This window comes from Anopheles merus, chromosome 2L, assembly GCF_017562075.2.
Source record: "Anopheles merus strain MAF chromosome 2L, AmerM5.1, whole genome shotgun sequence".
NCBI lineage: Eukaryota > Metazoa > Arthropoda > Insecta > Diptera > Culicidae > Anopheles > Anopheles merus.
Window position 1 is genome coordinate 12,290,080 of NC_054083.1, and position 22,050 is coordinate 12,312,129.

The following is a 22,050-nucleotide window of genomic DNA, read 5'->3' on the forward strand; positions in this document are numbered from 1 at the left end:
CAATGTTGAAAAAATAACGTGAAATGTTATGATCATTCGTGTAATATTCATTATACTTGCAAAAAATAGAAATAACTTTAAGAAAGTAATGCAATGCGGCAAATATTTGCTTGATTATGAATATATTTTATTGCTCATTTTTCCATTGCATTTTAATATAATGTTCCTCGTTGATAAAAAAAAAACGATCATACGGGTCAGCCACAAGTATCGTTCATCGATCGGTTATCGTGATGCCATTTACGTGCGCGAAATGGTAGTGTTGGTGAACATAACTTCCGCTACGGTACGGCTCATATTGGGGAACCTGGCCACAAAGTCCTTCATCAAGTGATCCTGGGCAACCGGCTGTCGGTCAAAGGGAAAACCCATCGCACGACGGTCCGGATACAGCTGATCGCGTAGACCACAGTATGAGTGTGAATCGTTACAGTTTTCATTCCTGCATGAGCACAAGATATTTAAATGACTCAAAAATTAAAACCGAGTTCATCAAGACTGATTCCGTAATGTACTCACTCATTAAATCCGGTGCTTACTGCATCGTCCTTGTAATCAGAAATCATGATAAACAGATCGAACGGTTGACCATCGGGATGTCCCTTGGGCAGCAGCATATGATCGGGCCAGCCACAATTGCAGAAGCGGAAGCTCTCCGTGCCTGGCATGTTGGAAGCTTCAACTCGCCGGAATGTCCTTTCGTACGGTATGGTTACGCTTGACTGGTCCGATCGTCGAATGATCCGATTATCGCCAGGATGTACTTGAAGGAAACACACGATACGATTGCAGCACCATAACAGTATTGCTCAACTTAAAGTATACTTACACTTGACGACAAATTTGTCCATCTCCAGCATGTACCGACGCTGCTGGCTCAGTAACAGTTGCTCTCCGTCCGCATCGTAGATCGGGGCGAGGAAAATGCGAACAGTTCCCTTCTTTTGCTCCGCCGTTTCGTTTTGTACCATAATTTGGTACGCAAACGGTGCGTGCTGGATGTGGGTGAACGTTGCCAACACGTTACCTTGCGGTCCGAAATCTAGCCCCGTTCCCAGATCAACTTGCGTCCGTTGCCAGAAGGTTAGCAACCTATTTCTGGCCGCCTTACCGCTCGTAATCTGCACCGTTGCGTCCGAGATGGATACACCTGGGAAAGACAGCTCGTGCGCTTTGTATGGCGAAAGCTTTTGCTTGTGCATATCAAACACATCGTCCACGTGGCCATGGAAACGGTAAAACGTTGGATCACGCATTGCCGTCGTAAAATCACCCATCACACCGTGTCCCTCGAGGTACAGGTTGTCCGGATCGTGGATAAAGCCGATGAGAACGTGGCCAAGCGAGTGGTAATTACCGTAGTACGGCACGTTGACCGAAAGGATCGAGTTTTCCATAATATTTCCAAGAATATCGATGCCTTTCTTAGGATCCAGAGGAACACGTGTCCCGTCCGCCTGTAATAAACATTAGCTTAGTTTTGCCAAAAAGTACAATGTTTCTTTTTATCATAACAATACATACTGCCATTGCGAAACCGGACTGAATGGCTTCCTTTATTCTTCCCAGCGATGATTCAAGCTCCAAGATCGTTGCAACAGCGTCATCGTCGGGGCGGTTAACATGCTGCAATAATGAGACGTTAACAACATCGTACGGTTTTTTGTATGCGCACTTTCTCTGCTAACTTACGCTCAACACCATATTCGCATGTCTGCCAGGGTACGTTCGATTCAGTGCACTGTTCAGCAGCTTCGGGAAGTATGCCTCGGGAATGGGTTCGCGAAGATTCTTCAGCGGTTTCACCGCTGGCAACCGATTGCAGAACCGTTCTACATTGTACCGAGCTACGGTTTGACGGTGCATATAGTAGAATAGTTCTCCGCGGCGATCCTTGTCGACGACCTCAAGCGGACCTTCCTGTGGGTACACTAGATGCCAATGCCAATGGTGCAGGTTCACACCAATATCCTCCCGAAAATAGGCCAACCGCTGTTCGGGATCTGTCTCGGAAGCGCTAAAACTTGGTGGCACCTCAATTGCCACGCGTTCACCCTGCTGCACTACAAATCCCTCCTCAACTAGCTTAGGGAACAGTGCCGGATCGACGAACCGTGTGGGAAACATTTCTAGAAAAGAGGGTACCGGTACGTTACCCGTATCCTTTCGATGTACCAACGCCACGGCAAGTGCGTACTGGAACAAGGTTGGATTCAAACGATCGCGAGCGTAAGCCGCCACCGAGAGCATCGCTTGGGGATCGGGCTGTGAGAGCAAGTCTCCTACCAGCCGCCCTGCCACCTGCCGTTGAGCCGAATTAAATAGATTAAATTCACCGTGGCGTGGTACACGAGCGGTGTACCCAAAGTCTGGCAGCTCCACTGGCTTGATCGAGATGTGATGCTTGGCTGTCGATCCGTGGTAGGTTTTGATCGAACCAGCTATACGTTGATAGCGTTCGGGAAGATACTCGGGAGGAAGATCCATAAACACTTCTCCGTTGTACTTCGGATAGAACAATGGTTCGGTAGGACGCGTCATAAGACACAGAAATCCAGTTTGGAGGTCCGACATGTTGTGGTCCGAACGGTTGTGGTTTGCTTTTACAGCTGAAACAAGCAACAATCAAAAACTTTGCTTCAGGTTGCTACTAGATGCACTGCCCGGTTCAACTGACTGTCTTAGCGAAAGGCCGTCATATTTATACGCCCCGGACAATGGGCGGGATATGGGCGTCTAAGCATTCATCAAGCTTATGCCGGATGGCACAGATTAGAAAGCAATTAGTAACAGAAATTACAGCGCAAAAGTTGAACAACTTTTTATCGTACTCCATGCTACCGCAAACGAGTGCAATGCACTTCGGAAGCATGAGGCACAGAGCGCAAACGATAAGCGAAATGGACATTTTATTTTACAAGATTATCTTTGCTTATGTGTTAATGCTTTAGAAGATACTTCATGTTAAGATAATTATTTAGCCGTAATGCAGAAAGATCATTGATTGTCTATATGTAAAGTCGTGTGCGATTTTGGTTCACTGAGCTGGGTAGGTTAAAACAATGTTAAACCATTCTATTTATAGCAGAATAGATTGGAATATCATAATTACACAGTTGTTGAGATATTATGAGGGAAATACCAATTCCATTTAACACTTCGAAACCTACTTCAGGTCGGTGAAATGTCAATGGATTTTTTGGAAATGAGCCTTATGATATTTGCGTCTGGGAACATTTACATTGAAATTGGTCCCTGCACCTATTACTTACTACCCAACGTATGAAACATAAGTAAAAAAGGGTAGAAATGGGATTCGAATCACGTGCGATATCATATTTTTGTAGTTGGATCTTACATTTACGGGCACTAACAATATTGTATATTATTCTTGTAGTTGGATCTTACATTACTGTTTAAGCTATCCTCTGGCAAAAATCACGCCGGCAACTTAAAAATAAAAGAATCATACATTTAAGTCAACAAAGGCATGGAATGTATCAGGTCTATTGAAAATTGGACCTTCTGAATGTCTGTAGAACCTTCTGCATCATCAAAATGACCACAAAGCTGGCTATTATGTTTATGAAATTGAAAATTATTGTCATTACTTATAGCTTAAAGTAAATAATCTGCATTGGTACTTTATGTCCGTATTAAATAACCTAATTTTTGAATACCACTCACAAAAATAACAAAATGGCGTGGCTTGGTTTTTATGATTATTTAAGTTATTAGCCTAATATTTTGCACCAGCGATTTTACCGGGCGCCTTACCTTAACTAATGTGTTTTAAACTGCATTAGCTACGCGCCTGATTTTTTTCAATGCGGGACATATACAAGTGATTGAGTGTCCGTCCGGTAGGATTTTTTTTCTAACCATATACAATCTTTCCCCGAGTTACGCGACACTCGAGTTACGCGAATTTTGATTTTTGACACTTCAGATGTCAGATCGGTACAGTTTTCTCCATCAACTGTCAAGTGAAAAATAATTTGTATTTTTCCAAAAGTTTAAAATCACTAAAAAGACAAAAATAACCGAATTTTCCACACCCATCGCATCAAAGAAGTAATAAATTACATAAATGTACTAAATTAAATAAAAAAATAGGATTAATTAGGTATATAGTATATAGTATATAGTATAGGCGAAAGACTGTATATTAACGATGGGCATATCATCTTCTTCTTTGGAACAACAACCGTTGTCGGTCAAGGCCTGCCTTGTACCCACTAGTGAAGTGAGCTTGGCTTTCAGTGACTAGTTACCATAGCATGATAGTCAGTCCTACGTATGGGGGCACGGTCTATTCGGGGCTTGAACCCATGACGGGCATGTTGTTAAATCGTACGAGTTGACGACTGTACCACCAGACCGGCTTATCATACTACGCATATATTTCCTGTCAAACGGCTCGATTTGATATATTCATTTTTCAAAATAATATATTTATATCACTCGAACATATAATCTAGGCAATCCTTAGTGCAATCCAAAAATGTATGGAAATTATATTTATATGCCATATACTGTGGCTGCGACTCCCATGAGTCGTTGATGATGCGGAACCTGCGCCGGAGATGGTTAAGTCCAAGAGCCGGACTCTTCCAGAGACATTGTTGCGCTCCCAAGAACACATCACTAGCTCATCAATAAACACTCCGATCGTAAGAAAACACATGTAGTGTATAATAAGTGGCTTGATCTAAACGAGATTAGAATCCAGGACGATCAATTTGTTATGATACCCTAACACTTGTAGTTATCAACTATGACAAACACATTATTGTCAAATGATTGGCTGTTTGAGCAATATGTATCTTAGAAAAAAAATCTACCGGACGATCAATCACATACATTTGTTTCGCATTGACAAAAAATCAGGCTTCTTTCGGGCTCGGTGAGAAGTTTTTTCTTTACCGAATACACACTAATGGCATAAACAAATAGCGACACATCCACATTCACAAAACCCATATCATAAATGTGTACACCGAAAGCAAAACCCAAGGATGGTTCGAGAATGTTGTGTATAACGTGAAGGGCAGAGGGTGGGGAGAGTAGCGAAATTATTTATACTGGTTCCTGCAATATTGCTATAGAATTTAGTTAACTAACCTTGATTTGAGGTTCCATGATTGCATGTGGTGTTCTGGGCAACACCTACTGGTTTTACGCGAACTTTCATTGGGGCTGGGGCTCCAAAAGTTGGCCGAGGTCTTTTGATAGTTCTTAGTTTTTATGTGAAAACACAGACAAGCCAAATTCAAGAACGCACTTATCGACATCGGAATCGATAGTAGAATGAAATCTTACCAGAATGATTTTCGTCTGGTCCCTTGGCCTGTTTAACCACCTAAAGTTTAATTTGAGGAAGGAGTGAACCGCGACGTTGTGTTTGTGCAGTTTTCGTCTACATTAATGCCCATGGCTTGGATGATCATGCGCCCACTACCACCACTAAAAACATGCCTTATCACTCTACCCAGCGCGTTTTGCGGGTGAGGCACAGATGAAAAGTTTTAGGTGTGCGCAGCGTTCAATGCATTCGCTTTTCGCAGAAATTGTTTCCGCGTGGTTTTGGTGCTCGTGCACCGGCAAAGCAAGGAATCATGGTTTCTCGCTCTAACCAACGCTTTGGGTCAACGGGGATGGCGTAATGGTATCGATTTGAGCTGTGCGCGTGTGTGCAGCGTTCTGCGCTTCCGACTCGGGTAAAAGTATTGCTAGATTTCGTTGAATATTTGGAATGCCAGCGCCGCCGTTTGACAGCTCGTGTGCGTGAAACTGTACTAAAGAAGACAAAAAAGTTTTTTTTCGAAAATTCTGTTCTAATTTTCCTCCAATTTTAGGGGGCTTTTACGATACTTACAGCCAGACAAGACGCTGCTGCACAGCCTCCCCTCTCCCTCTCTTCCTCCCTAAACATTATTTTAACATTTTTAATCTATCACACTCCTCTTGTCCTTCTTCCCCGTCCCTCACCCTTGAACTTCTCTAGTTCTATTTTTAGATCTCCACTTCAATCGACAACGTGTCGATGTGACCGATGATGAATGAGTGTCGCCGTGTGTGTTGTGGATTTGGTCAGAAGGAAAATCTTTTTTCACACACCATATTTGTAATTTAGTGTGCTGGCGTTCCGATTGGACCATTGCGACTTAGATCGGGGCATGTAGTTATTACAGCTTTTTATATTGTGTTGTTCGTAGCTTGCGCGCCCAAATTTTCAAAGTGTATGTGTAATTTTAAGAGTAAGTGTTGTGTGGGGGTGGGAGCAGTTCTTAAGCAGGGTAGAATCCGCTCATAATAGCGCACTACACCGCTGCACCCCGCCAATGCAATTGACAGCGATTTGCGAGGGCGCGCGAGGGCTCGCACGCCATACAAGTACACAGCCCCAGAGCCCTCGCATAGACGACCTTGCGAGCCTAGACTTGCTCGCCTAGGCAAGCTGCTAAAGCTTTTTCGCCCCTAGTTTTAGCAGTTATAATTATAGCACTCCGAGAGCAGGTATAATACGGACGTCACACGAAGCTGAAACTCAAAAAGTTTACGCTTGATTTGTATGGGAGAGCGTAAACTTCCTGTCAAAAGATTATAGGGTTGTATGGCTGAAATTTAGTTTACGCCAAAGTTTACGCTTCGTGTGACGTCCGTATAACAGAGCGAATTGTAGCATAATAAACACCTAAATTTTTACATTTTATTTTGAAAAAATCCATAAAAATTTAAATAGCGATCTTTTCGACGAATAACGCTGGAAAAAATCAATAAAAAACAAAGATTATTTAAAATGCCATAAGATTTCGAGCAGATGATACTACTCGCAACCCACGCAATGTTTAATGGGTTGCCCCAAACAGAAGTGTACTTCTTGGCAAATGTATTCGCCAGTGCTTCTCACATTTAAGTCTGGTAGTGGATTTTTCTCGAATACATCCCAAATATACGTCTGAAATGAAGCTCACCAGCAGAGACATTGCTTTGACATCCATTTCCTCGAACATTGGGCACTTATTTAGCCACTGCTGGAATATTCTTTATGACCGCGCTTACCTTCGAGGCATTCAAATACACTTTGACCCAAAACTTCCAGGTGTCGTAGCCTGTTCCGGAAAACAGCGGGATTCCGTGAACCGTCAGTTTTAGTACTTGTCGCCCACAACCTAAAAACGTTTGTTTTTACTAGTGGTTTTATTACAACTAAACTATTGCCTCATCCTATTATAGACTACTAAAATCTATCTTTGCATTTTGCCTGCTACGATTGCTAGATCTACAACAGAATCAATGTATACAGAGCAGCTTTAAAAACGGTTCAGTGCCTTACAGTGGAGTAGAAAATTGTTCTATCCAATAATGAGAAAAATTAAGTCTTGTAAGCCTACATCAAGCCAATATGAGGGTTGATCGTGTCCACAACAAGAAGAATTTATGTTTGCTTCTTGATTTTATTCACCCAATTTAAGTGGCCAGAGAGGTTTTTTTCTAGATAGATTACTTTTCCATGTAGAAAGGAGATATTTGCATCAAATTACTTCAATTTTTTTCAGGATGTGTTAAATTTCGTAATTATAATGTTAATTGATTTCACTTCATATTATTCAAATGAAAAAAAATCCGTTTATTATGTACTATTGTCAGCATACTTTCAATTTCGTTCGCCTGAAATGTCACTACCATGTTGCTTTTTGTTAATCCATACTCCACCAGAAATAATCAAGTTCTCTCCACAACCGTATTGGTGAAGCGAATCGTTATCGTCGCGACACGCATATTCTGATACGGCGCTACGAAATCCTGGAACGATCGAACCGTATTCGCTACACGACGATCCAACGGAAAGCCCATGTTGCGTGCATCTGGATACGTACGATCCCTCAAACCACAGAACGAGTGTGCATCATTGCAGTCCGTGCGTCTAGAACGATCAAAGGCAGATTAGTCATCTGTGCCAATCCCGCAATCATAGTCTGCCTCCTGTACTCTAGCACTACTCACTCATCAAACAAAGGATTAACCCGGTCCTGGTCATGATTGGACAGCATCGCGAAAAGATCGTACTCCACACCGAACTGATCGCCTTTCGGCACAAGCATGTGCGATGGCCATCCACAGCCGCAGAAGCGGAAATTTGCATCACCAATGTTTGTGTTGGCCACGTTGCGGAAGGTGCGTTCGTATGGGATGGTAACACTCGAGTTTGCTGATCGTCGAATGATGTTGTTAATGCCAGGTGTTACTGTAATAGAAGGGAGGGAAAATCAACGTTTGGCGAATCAAAGTGTGAGAAGAAAATGCTTATCGCTTTGCTTACAATTCACACGGAATGTATCCATCTCAATAGCCAGCCGTCGTTGCTCTTCAAACGTCAACGATTGTCCTCGTTCATTACGCTTCGGCGCCAGAAAGATGCGCAGCGTCGCAGGCTTGGCCGTACCAGAATAGGCAACTTGCAGCCGATAGTTGAATGCGGCGTGCTGTAGATGAGTGAAACTTACGAACACGCTGCCCTCTGCGCCGAAGTCTATACCAGCACCCAGATCGAACTGCGAACGTTGCCAGAACGTTAGCAAAGTGTTCTTGACCGAATCGCGCCGATCTAGTTCCGTTTCCAGCCTCAGCAAGTTAACGCCCGGGTTCCTCAAGTCGGCTGGACCGTACGGTGCGAACCTTTGCTTGTGGCGCTGGAAAATGCTATCCACGAAGGTATGCCAGCGGTAGAAGATGGGATCACGCATCGCCGTCGTCACATCACCCATCACACCGAAGCTCTCAAGAAAATCTTCCCTCGGATCGTGCACGAGCGAAAGCAATACGTGCCCACTGTTGTGCGTATCGCCGTACAGCTGGCCGTTCACGGACAAGGTCGAGCTTTCAACGATATTGCCCAATATATCGATGCCGCGGAAGTTGTCCAACTGTGTGCGCTGTCCGTTTGGCTGCAAAGAAAAGATCGTAGGATAAGCTCGTTGCTTTACGGACACTCTCCACACGTGCTTACCGCAACCACAACACCTTCGTCAATCGCTGCAATAATGCGCTGAAGCTGACGTTCTACTTCCGAAATGATCACACGCAGCCCATCATTCGGGCGTATAACGTCCTCAAGCGTCATGTTGGCGTATCGTGCAGGATACGTACGATTATTGGCACTGCGCAGAATCTTCGGATAGTAGGGCTCGGGGATGGGCGTCCGCAGATTGTCTAGTGGAGTCACACGCCCCAAACCTTGGCTGTAACGTTCGACCTGATAGCGGGCAATCATCTGCTGGTGCATGTAGTAGAACAGCTCACCCCGGCGATCCTTCCGCACAATCCGTTCCGGCCCTTCTGCCGGGTACACCAGATGCCAATGCCAGTGATGGAGATTCACGCCAATGTCCTCCCGGAAGTACGCCAACCGCTGCTCGGTCACACGATCCGATGCTGTGTAGTTCAGCGGAATGTCTATCGACATCTGGGCGGAAGCAAAAAAAAACACCAGAAACCACATCTCAATTACCAACACTATAGAATAAATGCGAGAGCAACTCATACCCGATTCGGCTGCAACACGGCTCGTCCTTCCTCGCGAATTTGGGGAAACGCTGCTGGGTCTATAAATTGATCCGGGAAAAGGTGCAAAAATGAAGGCACGGGAACATCACTCGTATCGCTTCGATGCAGCAAAGCACTTGCCAGTGCATACTGAAAGAGTGGACCGTTCAGTCGGTCCCTTGCGTACGCAGCGACATCCCCCAGTGTATCGGCGTCCGGTTGATCCAGGAACAGCTTGATCAAACGTCCAGCGATAACGCGATGCTCCGGGATGAAGAGAGAGAACGCTCCGCGGCGTGGTACGGCTTCGGCAAACTTTATGTCCGGCTCGGGGATGTTGTTGAGCGATACCCGATTCATGGCCGGTGTGTCCGCACTCGTACCGGCCGGTGCAGCCGCTGCAGCACTGAACCTATTGATCAGGTTTTGCCCGATCGGACGATAACGGTCGGTGAAGAACTTCTCCGGCAGGTCGTAAAACAGTTGGCCATCGCTTTTCGGCAGAAACAGCGGTTCGTACGGATGCTGTAACAGGCCACGAAACTTGTCCCGAATAGTGGTAGCCATTGTTCACAAACAAGGTTTTTGCTTTTACCGCGATCCGTACACCGATCTGCCACGCTTGGGGGGAAAGTTTGAATGGTACTGCTCCTGTCTCTAATTTTGTTCCCTTTTTTATATCCATTGTCGAAAATTATGTTCCGAATTTGGACAGTTATGGAAACCCTCTTAACCACAATAGGTTATGATAAGGCTTAGCTAATTAGGCTAATGGTAACCATTCTTAGCAAGTGATGCATGGATATTAGGAAGCTCCACTCTTTACTGTGGTTGTGTGTCACCGCTAGCCAACAAGGTCATTCCAGTACTACTTCATCTAAGATATATAGATGTTGGCAATTATTAGTTTAGCATTATTAGTTTTATTATTATTATTATTTATATTATTATTATTATCATTATTATTAGTGTTATTATTATGATTATTATTGTATGATTATTATATTATTATTATTATTTATTATTATTATTATTATTATTATTATTATTATTATTATTATTATGACTATTTAAAAAATGTTATTATTACTATTATTATTATTTAATTAAAAAAGTCTTCCTCAAGGGTTCAACATAACAAACTATACAAAATAATCTAAAAACTAAACAGATACTACTTAAAGTTAATCCAATGTACTATGCTGACGTTGAGCGCTTTGCGCACGGCTATGATCAATCGGTAGAGGTTAAATAACAGTAGGAAAGCTAAAGATTTGATTAAATACTTCGGGAAAAAAAAAGGTTCAAAATACAATTAACAATTGAGAAATATTGAATCCAAAGTAAAGAGAAGCTGGATTGTACACAACACTCCTCACGTGCAAATAAAGGAAGTTACCTTGATGCAAAACGCAATATGGTGCATAGAAAGGGATTTGAGTAAGCATGCGTTACATTTAGCAGCAATCCACCGATAAAGCTTGTTTGCGCAACCGAACAACGATCCGAACATTCAGTAGGTGACATCGGACAGAGTAAGTAGGAAGAGGAGCGAGAGTGCGACCTAGTAACCTCTAGTGGCAGTTCGTATAAAATTTCTCTGTATTTTTTTCAATTCTAGCAATCCAAGCAGCACTAGTAGGACACCACGCGATACTAGCATAACGTCGTTATTCGGATGGCCGTAGAAAAAAAGCAGATAATTTTATTCCACGAACATCCTTTGAAAGATAATTATTTAAGCTTACTTGCAAAACTAAATCTACGAGCTTGCGAGCTGTCTTCCGTCAGTTATCCAGAATTTGTAGGCATGGGTGTAGGCATGTTTTAAGGTGTACCTTCGATTTTTATTGATTTCGATTGATTCGAAATTATCTCGACAAAATTTTGGCGTCATTGCTTGCCGCTGCGAAGCTAGTGGACGCGATTTCTGCTTCCGGATATGTTTGTTCATCTTTCCCAGGTATTATTTCACTGTTTGGCCGATTGCATCGATCTCTCAGCCAAGTGAACGCAGCCATGTAGTGACTGCCAGAATGGATTTATACGACTTCCACAAACTGCCACTCGATGTCCGTTTCCGTAGTAGCGTGGGGCCTTTCTTTGATCGGTTCTAAACGAAGTTGGTTCACGGAATACTATTATTGAAAGTGCAATTAACGTTGTGTTAGTGTGGATTAAGATAAACCGATAAAAACCTGATAATGTTTGGGCATTTTTTAAAAGCAAATGTTATTCCGCTATAAGATGAACTAACAATAGCAGTGCTGTTAAGCAACTACAAGTTATAGCATGTGAAATATAGCAAAGAGTACAAATTGTTATTTTAAGCGTTGCTTTGTGCAGATATAGAGACCCATAATATGATAGATAGTTTATACTGTGCAAAATCAACGTAAATATAAATCAATCATTAGTGTTGGCACGATATAGACCGCGTGGATGTAGATAGAAAATAATATTTGTAAACATCGATCTGTCAAGAGCAGATCGACCTAACTCCCACTTTACCCGTCAGATGGCGTACTCACTTACTTACTTACTGACTTACCATCAGCTACAATAGCATTACCGTTGTGGTCTCCTACAGAAGCTAATAGATTATTCAATCCTAACCCTTTCTGCCATTTCAAATTGACTTTACAAGACCAGTACTCTCCAATCTTTTTGGTACCACAGTGCGTACCACCGTTGAGTCTTTCATATTCTATTCCACAATAATCTCTCAGCGTTTCATACGTTTCTGAATCACAGGCTGCCTAAAATCATCAAATAAAACCGTGAGTATCATTACTAATTGTAATTATTTAATGTTAAAACTTCATTTCCCGATTGGTTTAGCGTACATATTTGGTGCATATTTAAAATGGTGCGCTGAAATGTAACAATGGATTAACAATTGTCAGCACTTCTAAAACAAAAAGTTGAATGGTACATAATTAATATGTAACATTTTAGCACCACAATCGAGGAGCATTATTATGTCATGTTACGAACAATGTAGCAGTGCGCTTTGGTACTTTTGATAATGTAGGTACAGTTTCATTGATAAAGAAAAGTTCATTCGCTGTGTTGAGTGTGGTGAAGAATGAAACCACTCAACCACACCGCTGACCTTGGGAGAGCTATGCCGGCTGCCTAACAATGGAATCGTTCTTTATCATTAGCTGTCATCTACAGCTGGAACTCGCAAGATACTCGAGCATTAACTGACCGACGGTATGAAGTTGATATTGCGGTTTTAGCTATGCGGGCGAAGCGGGTTTTTTTTTCACACATCTGAACTGTTCATACTTGGGAGAGATTAAAGGGTAAAGTGTGAAAAATAAACAGAACGAAAGACCCTTTACCCGGTTAAAGATGCTGTAAATATGTAGAAGATATGAGTTTACACGGAGCATATCCAGATCTTAAGAGAGCAATATCAAAATGCCACAGGTATTTTTAAAATGAGAACATGTTACTTATCCAATAATTAATAAGTACAGTTCTAAAAAAATAGCACCTTGATTAGACTTTACCAACGAGTTTAGAGTGGAATTTCTGGCAATTTAAATGTAAACAAAAAATTAGGTGTCAAGCAGTTATAATATTCCTAAGACATTATTCAAATAAGTTTTAAATTATATGTACGTGAAGCGCATTTATACAGCAATTCATTGTACCATATCACTGCTGATGACAAATTACAAGCAAATAACATTATTTAAATTTATATATCGTGTTTCCCCTAACATTAACCACTCAAACTATGATAAGCACGTAACTCATGTTAAGCACATACCAAACAAACATGTTTAACATGCCATTGAGCCTAACATGTACACGTAGTGTAACAATTGCAGTTCTTCTAAATTTAAAATCGCCCTTTGATGCATATAATTATATTAGACGCACTCTACGAGATTTTAATAATTTTCTTCTTTTTCTACTTGGTGTAACATAGTTTTATTTTGAATCATTTCGTGAATTTAGTGAAACAGCGTGAATAGGAAAAATTAGAAATGTTAAAGCTCTGGAATACTTTTAGGATGAAGTGATGCCAAATATGTGAGATAAAACCAAATAAATTATGTCCAAACCAAACAAGTCTGGAATGCCAGAATAAGGCATAAAAATTATTAGATTGGTGATATATTTGTTTCGATTTCGATTTTTCCCATTTATTTGAACTGATTTATGTTCAGTTTCAAAATTGAGCAGAATATTATAGTTTTTTGATAAAACCAAATAAGAAATTTTTTGTGGGGTAAGTTGAACAAAACTTTCTCTTTGTCACTGAAAAATCCAATTTCAGGAAAGTTATAAATTTTGGGGCAAAAGAGCCACCTCTATTTGGGGCAAGTGTGCCACCATCTTTCAAAGGCGTGAGCTATCAAAAATGTAAACATTGTTGTAGCGTGCAGCGGTATGGTCCACTATTACGAGCGGATTCCGCCCCGGAAAAACAGACCAGCGACAAACCATATTCCGATACAGTTTGTGATAAAAAGGGTTCATTGGTGACTCAAGACATGTTGGAATACATATACTAGTGCCACAAACCAAACAATTTCCAATTATCTAAGAAATACGATTATTTTAACCAGGTGGCCGTCTTGCCCCATACGAGGGATACAGGACCCATTTTAAACGCTTCAAAAATAGTTTTGTTTGCACTTTTTTCAAGCGAAACTCATTTATAATTGAGGAAATAGATGTAAAATAGCTATGAGTTTGAAATCGGCTTTTGATAAACAAGTTTTAATTAATTATAACATGAACTGCTTAAGATGGCACGCTTGCCCCAAATTCCGCTACTCGAGTACTCGAGATACGCGATCGCCTCCTGTCCGCATTAATAGCGTATATCGGGGAATACCTGGACATATGAACAAAAATGGTTTACAATTTTAGATGATTTTTATTTTCCAATAATATTCCGTTAACAAAACATTACCATTAACATTACCAGAACTGAAGACATTGTTGAAAGTTAACAATAATTTAAAGATTAATAATTATATTCTGAAGGATACATTTATTTTATTCGGCATTAAAGTTCTAAGTGTTCCACGTTGCGTTGTGTTGACCCGGTCTTCCATAACATAAAATATGTATAACTTGCATGAAAATGGTTCAGTTATTTTATTTTCGAGTATAATCGTTTGTAAATAGAGTATAAGTGTGGGGCGTTTAGTCAATAATATAGTACATCAGGAGAACTTTAAGCACGCGCTATGACCGTATTGGTGAACCGTATCTTCACCGGAGTGACCAACATGTTGACATAAGGTTTGGTAAAATCTAGCAAACTGCCAATCGTTCCTGACGTGAAGCGATCGAACGGATAGCCCATGCTACGTGAATCGGGATAGCGTCGATCACGCAGACCACAGAATGAGTGAGCATCGTTACAGTTAACATTCCTAGCGTGGAGTAAAAGAAAATTTATTGATAATAGTGTCCTTTTTATAGCGCTTAGCCTTCTCATCGCCCCATTTGCACTTACTCGTCGAAATCCTCAACGCGGTCCTGTGCAAAATCGGAAACCATAACGAAAAAGTCATACTCAATACCGTCGGGAGACCCTTTCGGCAGAAGCATATGGTTCGGCCAACCACAGTTACAGAACTGGAAGGCTTCATTCTGTGTCAGCGATGAGGCAGCCACATTTCGGAACGTTCGCTCGTACGGGATCGATACGCTCGATTGATCCGATCGTCGCACGATCGTATTAGCACCGGCATTAACTGCAAAATAGATGTGGAACGTGTTACTAACCCCAAACAATGCCTCACCGAGATCGTGCAGCAGAACACATACGTGTGACGGTAAACTTGTCCAACTCCACCATCAAACGGCGCTGCTCGCGGAATGGCAACGTTTGGCCACGTTCGTTTGTTTTCGGTCCGAAGAATATGCGTACCGTGCCGCGTCTAGTGTCCCCGGCACGATTGTTCACCCGTATGCGGTAGCTGTACGGTGCGTGCTGAATGTGCGTGAACGTCGCAAACAGATTGCCCTCCGGGCCGAAGTCGAGCCCGGTGCCGAGATTTACCTGCGATCTTTGCCAGAACGTTAGCAGAATGTTGACCGGTGCGTTCGCTTTGTTCAGTTGAATTTCGAAGCTATCCACCGCCACATCGTTAAATGCTAGCTGTAAGCAGAAAAGGAAAGCCGTAAGTAGGAGGTAATACAGCGATCAGTACTGTACCTCCTGTCCCGTGTACGCCGGAAGCCGTTGCTTGTGACGGACGAAAATGTCGTCGATGTGCTGATGCCAACGATAAAACACCGGATCACGCATGGCCGTCGTGTTGTCACCGACCACACCGAAACCCTCCAGGAACGAGTTGTCCGGATCGTGTATGTAGCCAAGGATGTTGTGCCCGTTGTTGTGAAGATCTCCGTAGTACTGCGGATTCACCGACAGGGTGCTCGCTTCCACAATGTTCCCCAGCAAGTCGATTCCGCTGTCATTGTCCAAAGGAACACGCTGATTGCTCGACTGTTGTGGAGGAGTGGAGTGTGTCGTTCAGAATATAGATAACTATTTCCACCAATCGCTTACTTACCGATTGAGCGAAGCCGTTATCAATTGCTTCAAAAATCCTAGTCGTCCATAGCTCCATATCAGCGATCGATACTATTACACCATCCTCAACTCGTTTAAGATCCTGTGGGAGAACGGAAAATAGTCTATAAGCAGCTCAACAAGATCATTTGCCACGGCAACCTACACTCAACGTTTCGTTGGGATGCCGAGCTGGATACGAACGTCCATCGGAGCTGCGTGTTATCTTGGGAAAGTACGCCTCGGGGATGGCTTCGCGGAAATTTCGGAACGCAACCACCCGCGGCATTCCGTTTGCAAACCGCTCAATGTTGTAGCGGGCCATCGTTTGCTGGTGCATGTAGTAGAATAGCTCACCCCGACGATCCTTGCGCACGATACGATCCGGCCCGCGGGCCGGATACACCAAATGCCAGTGCCAGTGGTGCAGGTTCACACCGATGTCCTCCCGCCAGTAGGCCAACCGCTGCTCGTCCACCCTTTCCGAGGCGGTAAAGTTCATCGGGATCTCGATCGCACGTCGATCGCCCTGGTCCACAAGTGTGCCCTCTTCGCGCAGCTGCGGAAACACGGCCGGATCAATGTACCGATCGGGAAACAGCTCCAAAAAGCTCGGAATCTCGACATCGCGCGTATCGGTACGATGCATCAGCGCGACCGAGAGCGCGTACTGGAACAGCGGACCATTGACACGATCCCGCACAAACACAGCTATTGCCGTCAGTGCGTCCGGGTTCGATTGCTCGAGAAACAGCTCGATCAGCTGACTGGCCACGCGCTGATGCGATGGATGGAAAATCGAAAATCCACCCCGACGGCTAACGGCATCCGCGTACGCCAGATCCGGTGCCGTAATGTTTGGCAGTGGAATACGCGTTTGAGCGTTCGTGCCGAATCGATTCTGCAGCGCCGCACCGAACGGGCGATAGTGATCGGTTAGGTAAGAGTCCGGTACATCGAAGTACAGCTGGCCATTGTTTTTCGGCACGAAGGTCGGCTCGTACGGGCGCTGCAGCAGCCCACGAAAGCGTGTATTAATATCCGTCATGCTGAAGAACGGCAGGGAGAGAGCACACAACCGCACACAACACTAAATTCACACTATCAACTGTGACGTCTGCAGTTGCGCACTGGAGACTGCTAAGCAGAACTACATAGTCGCATGCTTTTATGCTAATTTTTTTCCCCTCATCCCGGGTCGGTAAACTTTTGCAACCCATTGCAACGATAACTGCACACACCGCAAGTGTGGACTAGAAAAACAAAATCTCGTTTATCGTGGTTATACGCCGGCCAACAAACGGGATGTTTGTTTGTGTCGTAAATAGTAGGCCAGAAGTAGAAGAAAGAAAGAAGGACCTGTAAGAAAATGAGCTGATAGCAATGATGCAATGCAATGTGAAAAACGATTACGATAACTCGTTACACTAGAATACGGAGCAGTAAAGAGTCGTTCTAAAGTGAGTATAAAAATCGCAACACAGATTTATTAGATTCCTCATCTAATGCTTCCCTTCTTTACTAAATGGGGGTTTTCGGACACCAAAAAAAAGGGAAAGTGTGATCGAAGAGTGAAGCCTGGTAGTTATTTTGTCTTACTCTTAATTCCAGACAACTTCACGCCATTTCATTTAGTGCCAATCTCGACTGTTGCTGCTGTAGATAATAGTGTTGGATCATACGATTCCTTTCAAGATCTGACCGGGAGTCGGGTGCAAGCCAGGTATTAAACCTACCTATTGCCTCAACCTACCTGGGTATTGAGCCTACCGACGCGAACTTGCTGCACCATCGGGTCGGAGTCGCTTATGCTTTCTTGCACTTACCGGAGTCGTTACCCATACTGAGCCTACTTGTACCTTTCGGGTCGACCCGAACGACTCCGGGCCGCTTACGGATAGCTCCGACCCGATAGGTTCGGGTCGACCCACCCATCACTACTAGAGAACCTAAAAGGATTTTATGGAATGGGTCGATCGGTACTGTTTATATGATTAAGCCAGCCCAAGGGAGCCTGAAAGTATTTGCAACTGACAGCATCCATTAAGGGCTTTGGGAGCGATTGAGCTACTGAGATTAAACATTGCATAATAGGCCGCGACCAGACACACATCATTAAACGTCCCTACATATTTTTGTATAGCTTAAGTATGCAATATAAGTCATATAAAAGCATGTGTCTCTAGTCCCTCAATTGTGCACCCGTTCAAAAACACAAAAGGTTTGTTTGATGAGGACGGAAATCTTATTTCATCCCTAAAAATCCTAACATGATCTTGATCATGGCTTTGCGGCATTGATCGATCGAGGATCAGTGGATCGATCGAACTCTCTTTAAAACAGTATTCTAGAATTCATCGTTTGAGCCTACGATCCTTATTTTTCTTCTTGTTTACAAAGATAAGAACTCAATAAGAATTGGCTCCAAACGATCAACATAACTTGTCTGTGAAATGTCGGGCATTCTACAGTTGAGAATCACACATACGAAGTAAGACTGCCCAAAATAGACGACTGAAAAAAGCAAATTCACCAAGTAGACTTGGCTTCCCAATCCATGCGTGAACTATATCAACATTGAACGGAATAAGAACGCTGATTTTGTGTCATGAAAACGGTGAAAAATAATCCCTAAGTTGCGATCAAGATGTGTACTATATGCGTTTATGCGCATTATTATGTATTTTCATTTTCGTTTGAATATATTCCTTTGTATAATATTGCACCTATAAAGTTGATATAAGAAAAGAAAACAAAATCATGTCATCATCCGGTTTGATTACGTGCGTGCAATAACGGTGTTGGTGAAACGGATAGAAACGGGTGTAGTGGCCATATTTCTATACGGGCGCGCGAATTCCTGCAAGCTTCCCACGGAATTTGGCGTGAAGCGATCGAACGGATAGCCCATGCTTCGAGCATCCGGATACCGACGATCGCGTAAACCGCAAAACATGTGCGCATCGTTACAGTTGTCATTCCTTGATAATAAAAGTAACACAAAGAAATGGCTAAATTTGCAAGAAAGAAAATCCCAACACCACCAGCCAGGAAGATCAACTTACTCATTAAATTCCTCCACCCGGTCCTGATTGTAGTTGGAAATCATAACGAAAAAGTCATACTCCAAACCGCTGGCAGATCCCTTCGGCAGCAGCATATGGGATGGCCAGCCGCAGTTGCAAAACTGGAACACCTCCGTGCCCGGCTGGCTCGAGGCGGCTATATTGCGGAACGTTCGTTCGTACGGAATGGTCAGGTTCGATTCATCCGAACGTCTTACGATGGAGTTTTGCCCAGGACGCACTAGACAGAAGTACGACAGTTTAATAGACACCCTTACGACAGCCCGGTTTGCAAAGTAAGCTTACAGTTCACGGTAAATTTGTCCAGCTCCACCATGTGACGGCGCTGGTCACGGAAAGGCAGGACCTGTCCACGATCGTTCACCTTCGGCCCAAGAAACAGACGGACGGTACCGCGCCGCATGCTGCCCCCGTTATTGGTCGCTTGGATACGATAGCTAAACGGCGCGTGCTGAATGTGTGTGAACGTCACGAACAGGTTACCTTCCGGCACAAAATCTAGCCCCGTGCCGAGATCGAACTGTGATCGCTGCCAAAAGGTGAGAAGCACATTCTTTGGCGCGTTCGCTTTGTTTAACTGCACGTCGAACGAATCCACCGTGATGTCGTTGAATGAAAGCTAGAATGAAGAGTGGTGCAGTTCCCATTAACTCTTGATTGAACGGGGAAGCTTTACCATGCTATGCTACTCACTTCCGTGCTTGTGTAGGCCGGCAGTCGCTGCTTGTGCCGTACGAAAATGTCGTCAATGTGCTGATGCCAGCGGTAGAACAAAGGATCCCGCATCGTGGTAGTCAAATCGCCCATAACGCCGACGCCTTCCAGATAGGAATTGTCAGGATCGTGAATGTAGCCCAGCATGACATGCCCGTTCTGGTGGTAGTCACCGTAATAGTTAAAGTTGATTGAATTGGTGCTCGCTTCTAGCATGTCGCCAATTAAATCGATTCCCTTCTCGTTGTCCAGCGGAACACGATCGCCATTCGTCTAAAAGCACAGACAAATAAACAAGCATTTTAAACAAATCATGTATGGTGTAAACTGTTTTTTTTTCTTACCGCTTGAGCGTATCCATTATCAATGGCTTCAAATATACGCTTGATAGAAACGTCCATATCCGCCAAACGAATCGTCGATTCATCCTCAACACGGTTAACATCCTGCAAAAGAAAGTTTCTTCTTTTTTTCTACACCTAAAAGCATCAAAAGTTGTACAAAGCATGCACATACCTTCATCACTTGATTCGGATAGCGACAGGAGAACGCTCTCCCGTCAGAACTGCGCACGATCTTCGGAAAGTAAGCTTCCGGAATGCTTTCCCTTAGCTGGCTGAACGATAGCGTGCGCGCCAATCCGTTTGCAAACCGCTCAATGTTGTACCGTGCGATCGTTTGCTGGTGCATATGGTAGAACAGCTCACCCCGGCGATCTTTCCGCACAACCCGATCCGGACCAGTGGCCGGGTACACCAGATGCCAGTGCCAGTGATGCAGGCTGAGGCCAATATCTTCCCTCCAGTATGCCACGCGCTGCTCATCGACCCGATCCGACGCCGTGTAGTTGGACGGTATGTCGATTGCCCGTCGGCTGCCCCGATCGAGCAGATTGCTTTCCTCGCGCAGCTGCGGAAACACGGCCGGATCGACGAACCGGTCCGGGAACAGTTCCAGAAAGCTCGGTATCTCCACATCACGTGTATCGTCCCGGTGAATGAGCGCGATCGCTAGTGCGTACTGAAACATGGGCGCATTGACACGATCCCGCACGTACGCCGCCACTGCACTGAGCGTGGTCGGGTTGGGTTGATCGAGAAAGAGCTGTATTAGCTGGCCAGCGGCCCGCCTGTGCGCTGCGTTAAACACCGAAAACACACCTCGTCGGCTGACCACGTCGGCAAAGGACAGATCCGGCGGGCTAATGTTTGGAAATGGTACGCGCGTTTCCGCATTAATGCCGAACCGGTTCTGTATCGATGGTCCGTATGGGCGGTACTGGTCGGTTAGGTACGCATCGGGCAGATCGTAGTACAGCTTCCCGTCCACCTTCGGCACAAACGTCGGTTCGTACGGTTTTTGCATCAAGCCGCGGAACAGCGTATTGTTATCAGTCATCGTTCGCAGCGGTCGCAGGGATTGCTTAGCACTTGGCACACTTCTAAATCTCGGGCACTAACTGACCCACTGCACTGATTGGAGCGCCTTTTATAACGGGTTAGAAATGCATCGTTAAGCTCGTGAAGACTATCAATCCCTGTGGTTTGTGGTCTCTACTAGTCGAAGGTCAGGTCGCAGTTGTTTTTATCTACATGTGAGCGCTATTTGTGATGTATGTGGTAACAGCTTCATCTAAACGTCGTTTCAAACACTGCAGGCATCCATTTTATCAGCTAATGTTACTAGTTGTATATGTTTATTTATTATTTGCCTCAAGCAATACACTACATTTTTCAACACAGAAATACTGTTCCTCTGAAGACTCAGTTGGCACCATTCCCTTGCATTCCTCTCGCCCTTGAAGCAACGTTCTTAGCCACCTAATATTGGTGTTACATGCGCCTGCCTAAATCGTTTTTGGTGTTTTGTTCTTTTTGTTAGGTAATTGAAGCGCAAAAAACGGTGTTAATGCAAAACTTGTGCAAGCTAAACCAAAGATCTCGATCCTTTCCGCGTGGTAAGCCGGCTAAAAGGTTAATAATACTTTCGCTAATAATACAGCCCCCTCACCGTACGAGAGCGGAAGGCGAGCAGAACAGATACTGTGTGTCCGGGGCTTTAGTTTTCATCTTTACGTAACGCTAACGACAACTAATACTGGGAAACTAACTTTCCAATTCGTGCCACAAGCTATCAAGCTCAAGT

At 43.9% G+C, this 22,050-nt stretch overlaps 2 protein-coding genes across 2 annotated transcripts; both read right to left on the reverse strand.

The window, feature by feature from the left end:
• Positions 1-114: 114 nt before the first annotated feature.
• LOC121592235 lies at positions 115-21,986 on the reverse strand. The gene is made up of 22 exons (XM_041913640.1): positions 20,422-21,986; positions 20,250-20,351; positions 19,885-20,178; positions 19,477-19,810; positions 19,171-19,411; positions 18,888-19,086; positions 16,272-17,114; positions 16,107-16,208; positions 15,746-16,039; positions 15,355-15,688; positions 15,041-15,281; positions 14,774-14,957; positions 9,550-10,119; positions 9,014-9,469; positions 8,327-8,951; positions 8,011-8,251; positions 7,735-7,930; positions 1,693-2,625; positions 1,525-1,626; positions 830-1,457; positions 520-763; positions 115-442 (listed from the first exon to the last, which is right to left on the reverse strand). Exons 1-22 carry the CDS (start codon positions 21,301-21,303, stop codon positions 241-243), a joined length of 8,247 nt encoding a protein of 2,748 aa, XP_041769574.1. The 5' UTR covers positions 21,304-21,986; the 3' UTR covers positions 115-240.
• Positions 14,480-18,878, reverse strand: LOC121592422 (phenoloxidase 1-like). Its single transcript, XM_041913847.1, has 6 exons — positions 16,272-18,878; positions 16,107-16,208; positions 15,746-16,039; positions 15,355-15,688; positions 15,041-15,281; positions 14,480-14,957 (listed from the first exon to the last, which is right to left on the reverse strand). The coding sequence occupies exons 1-6, from the start codon at positions 17,151-17,153 to the stop codon at positions 14,756-14,758; spliced, it is 2,055 nt and encodes a 684-aa protein (XP_041769781.1). The 5' UTR covers positions 17,154-18,878; the 3' UTR covers positions 14,480-14,755.
• Positions 21,987-22,050: the final 64 nt, after the last annotated feature.

Bases quoted from the DNA above. Each gene is read 5' to 3' on its own strand.
- LOC121592235 (XM_041913640.1), bottom strand. From the start codon at position 21,303: ATGACTGATAACAATACGCTGTTCCGCGGCTTGATGCAAAAACCGTAC. The intron at 1,458-1,524 runs GTATGTATTGTT...TGTTTATTACAG, and splicing joins AGTCCGGTTTCGCAATGGCA to GCGGACGGGACACGTGTTCC. The intron at 443-519 runs GTGAGTACATTA...GTGCTCATGCAG, and splicing joins GTAAGCACCGGATTTAATGA to GAATGAAAACTGTAACGATT.
- LOC121592422 (XM_041913847.1), bottom strand. From the start codon at position 17,153: ATGACGGATATTAATACACGCTTTCGTGGGCTGCTGCAGCGCCCGTAC. The intron at 16,209-16,271 runs GTAGGTTGCCGT...GTTCTCCCACAG, and splicing joins ATCCCAACGAAACGTTGAGT to GATCTTAAACGAGTTGAGGA. The intron at 16,040-16,106 runs GTAAGTAAGCGA...CCTCCACAACAG, and splicing joins ATAACGGCTTCGCTCAATCG to TCGAGCAATCAGCGTGTTCC.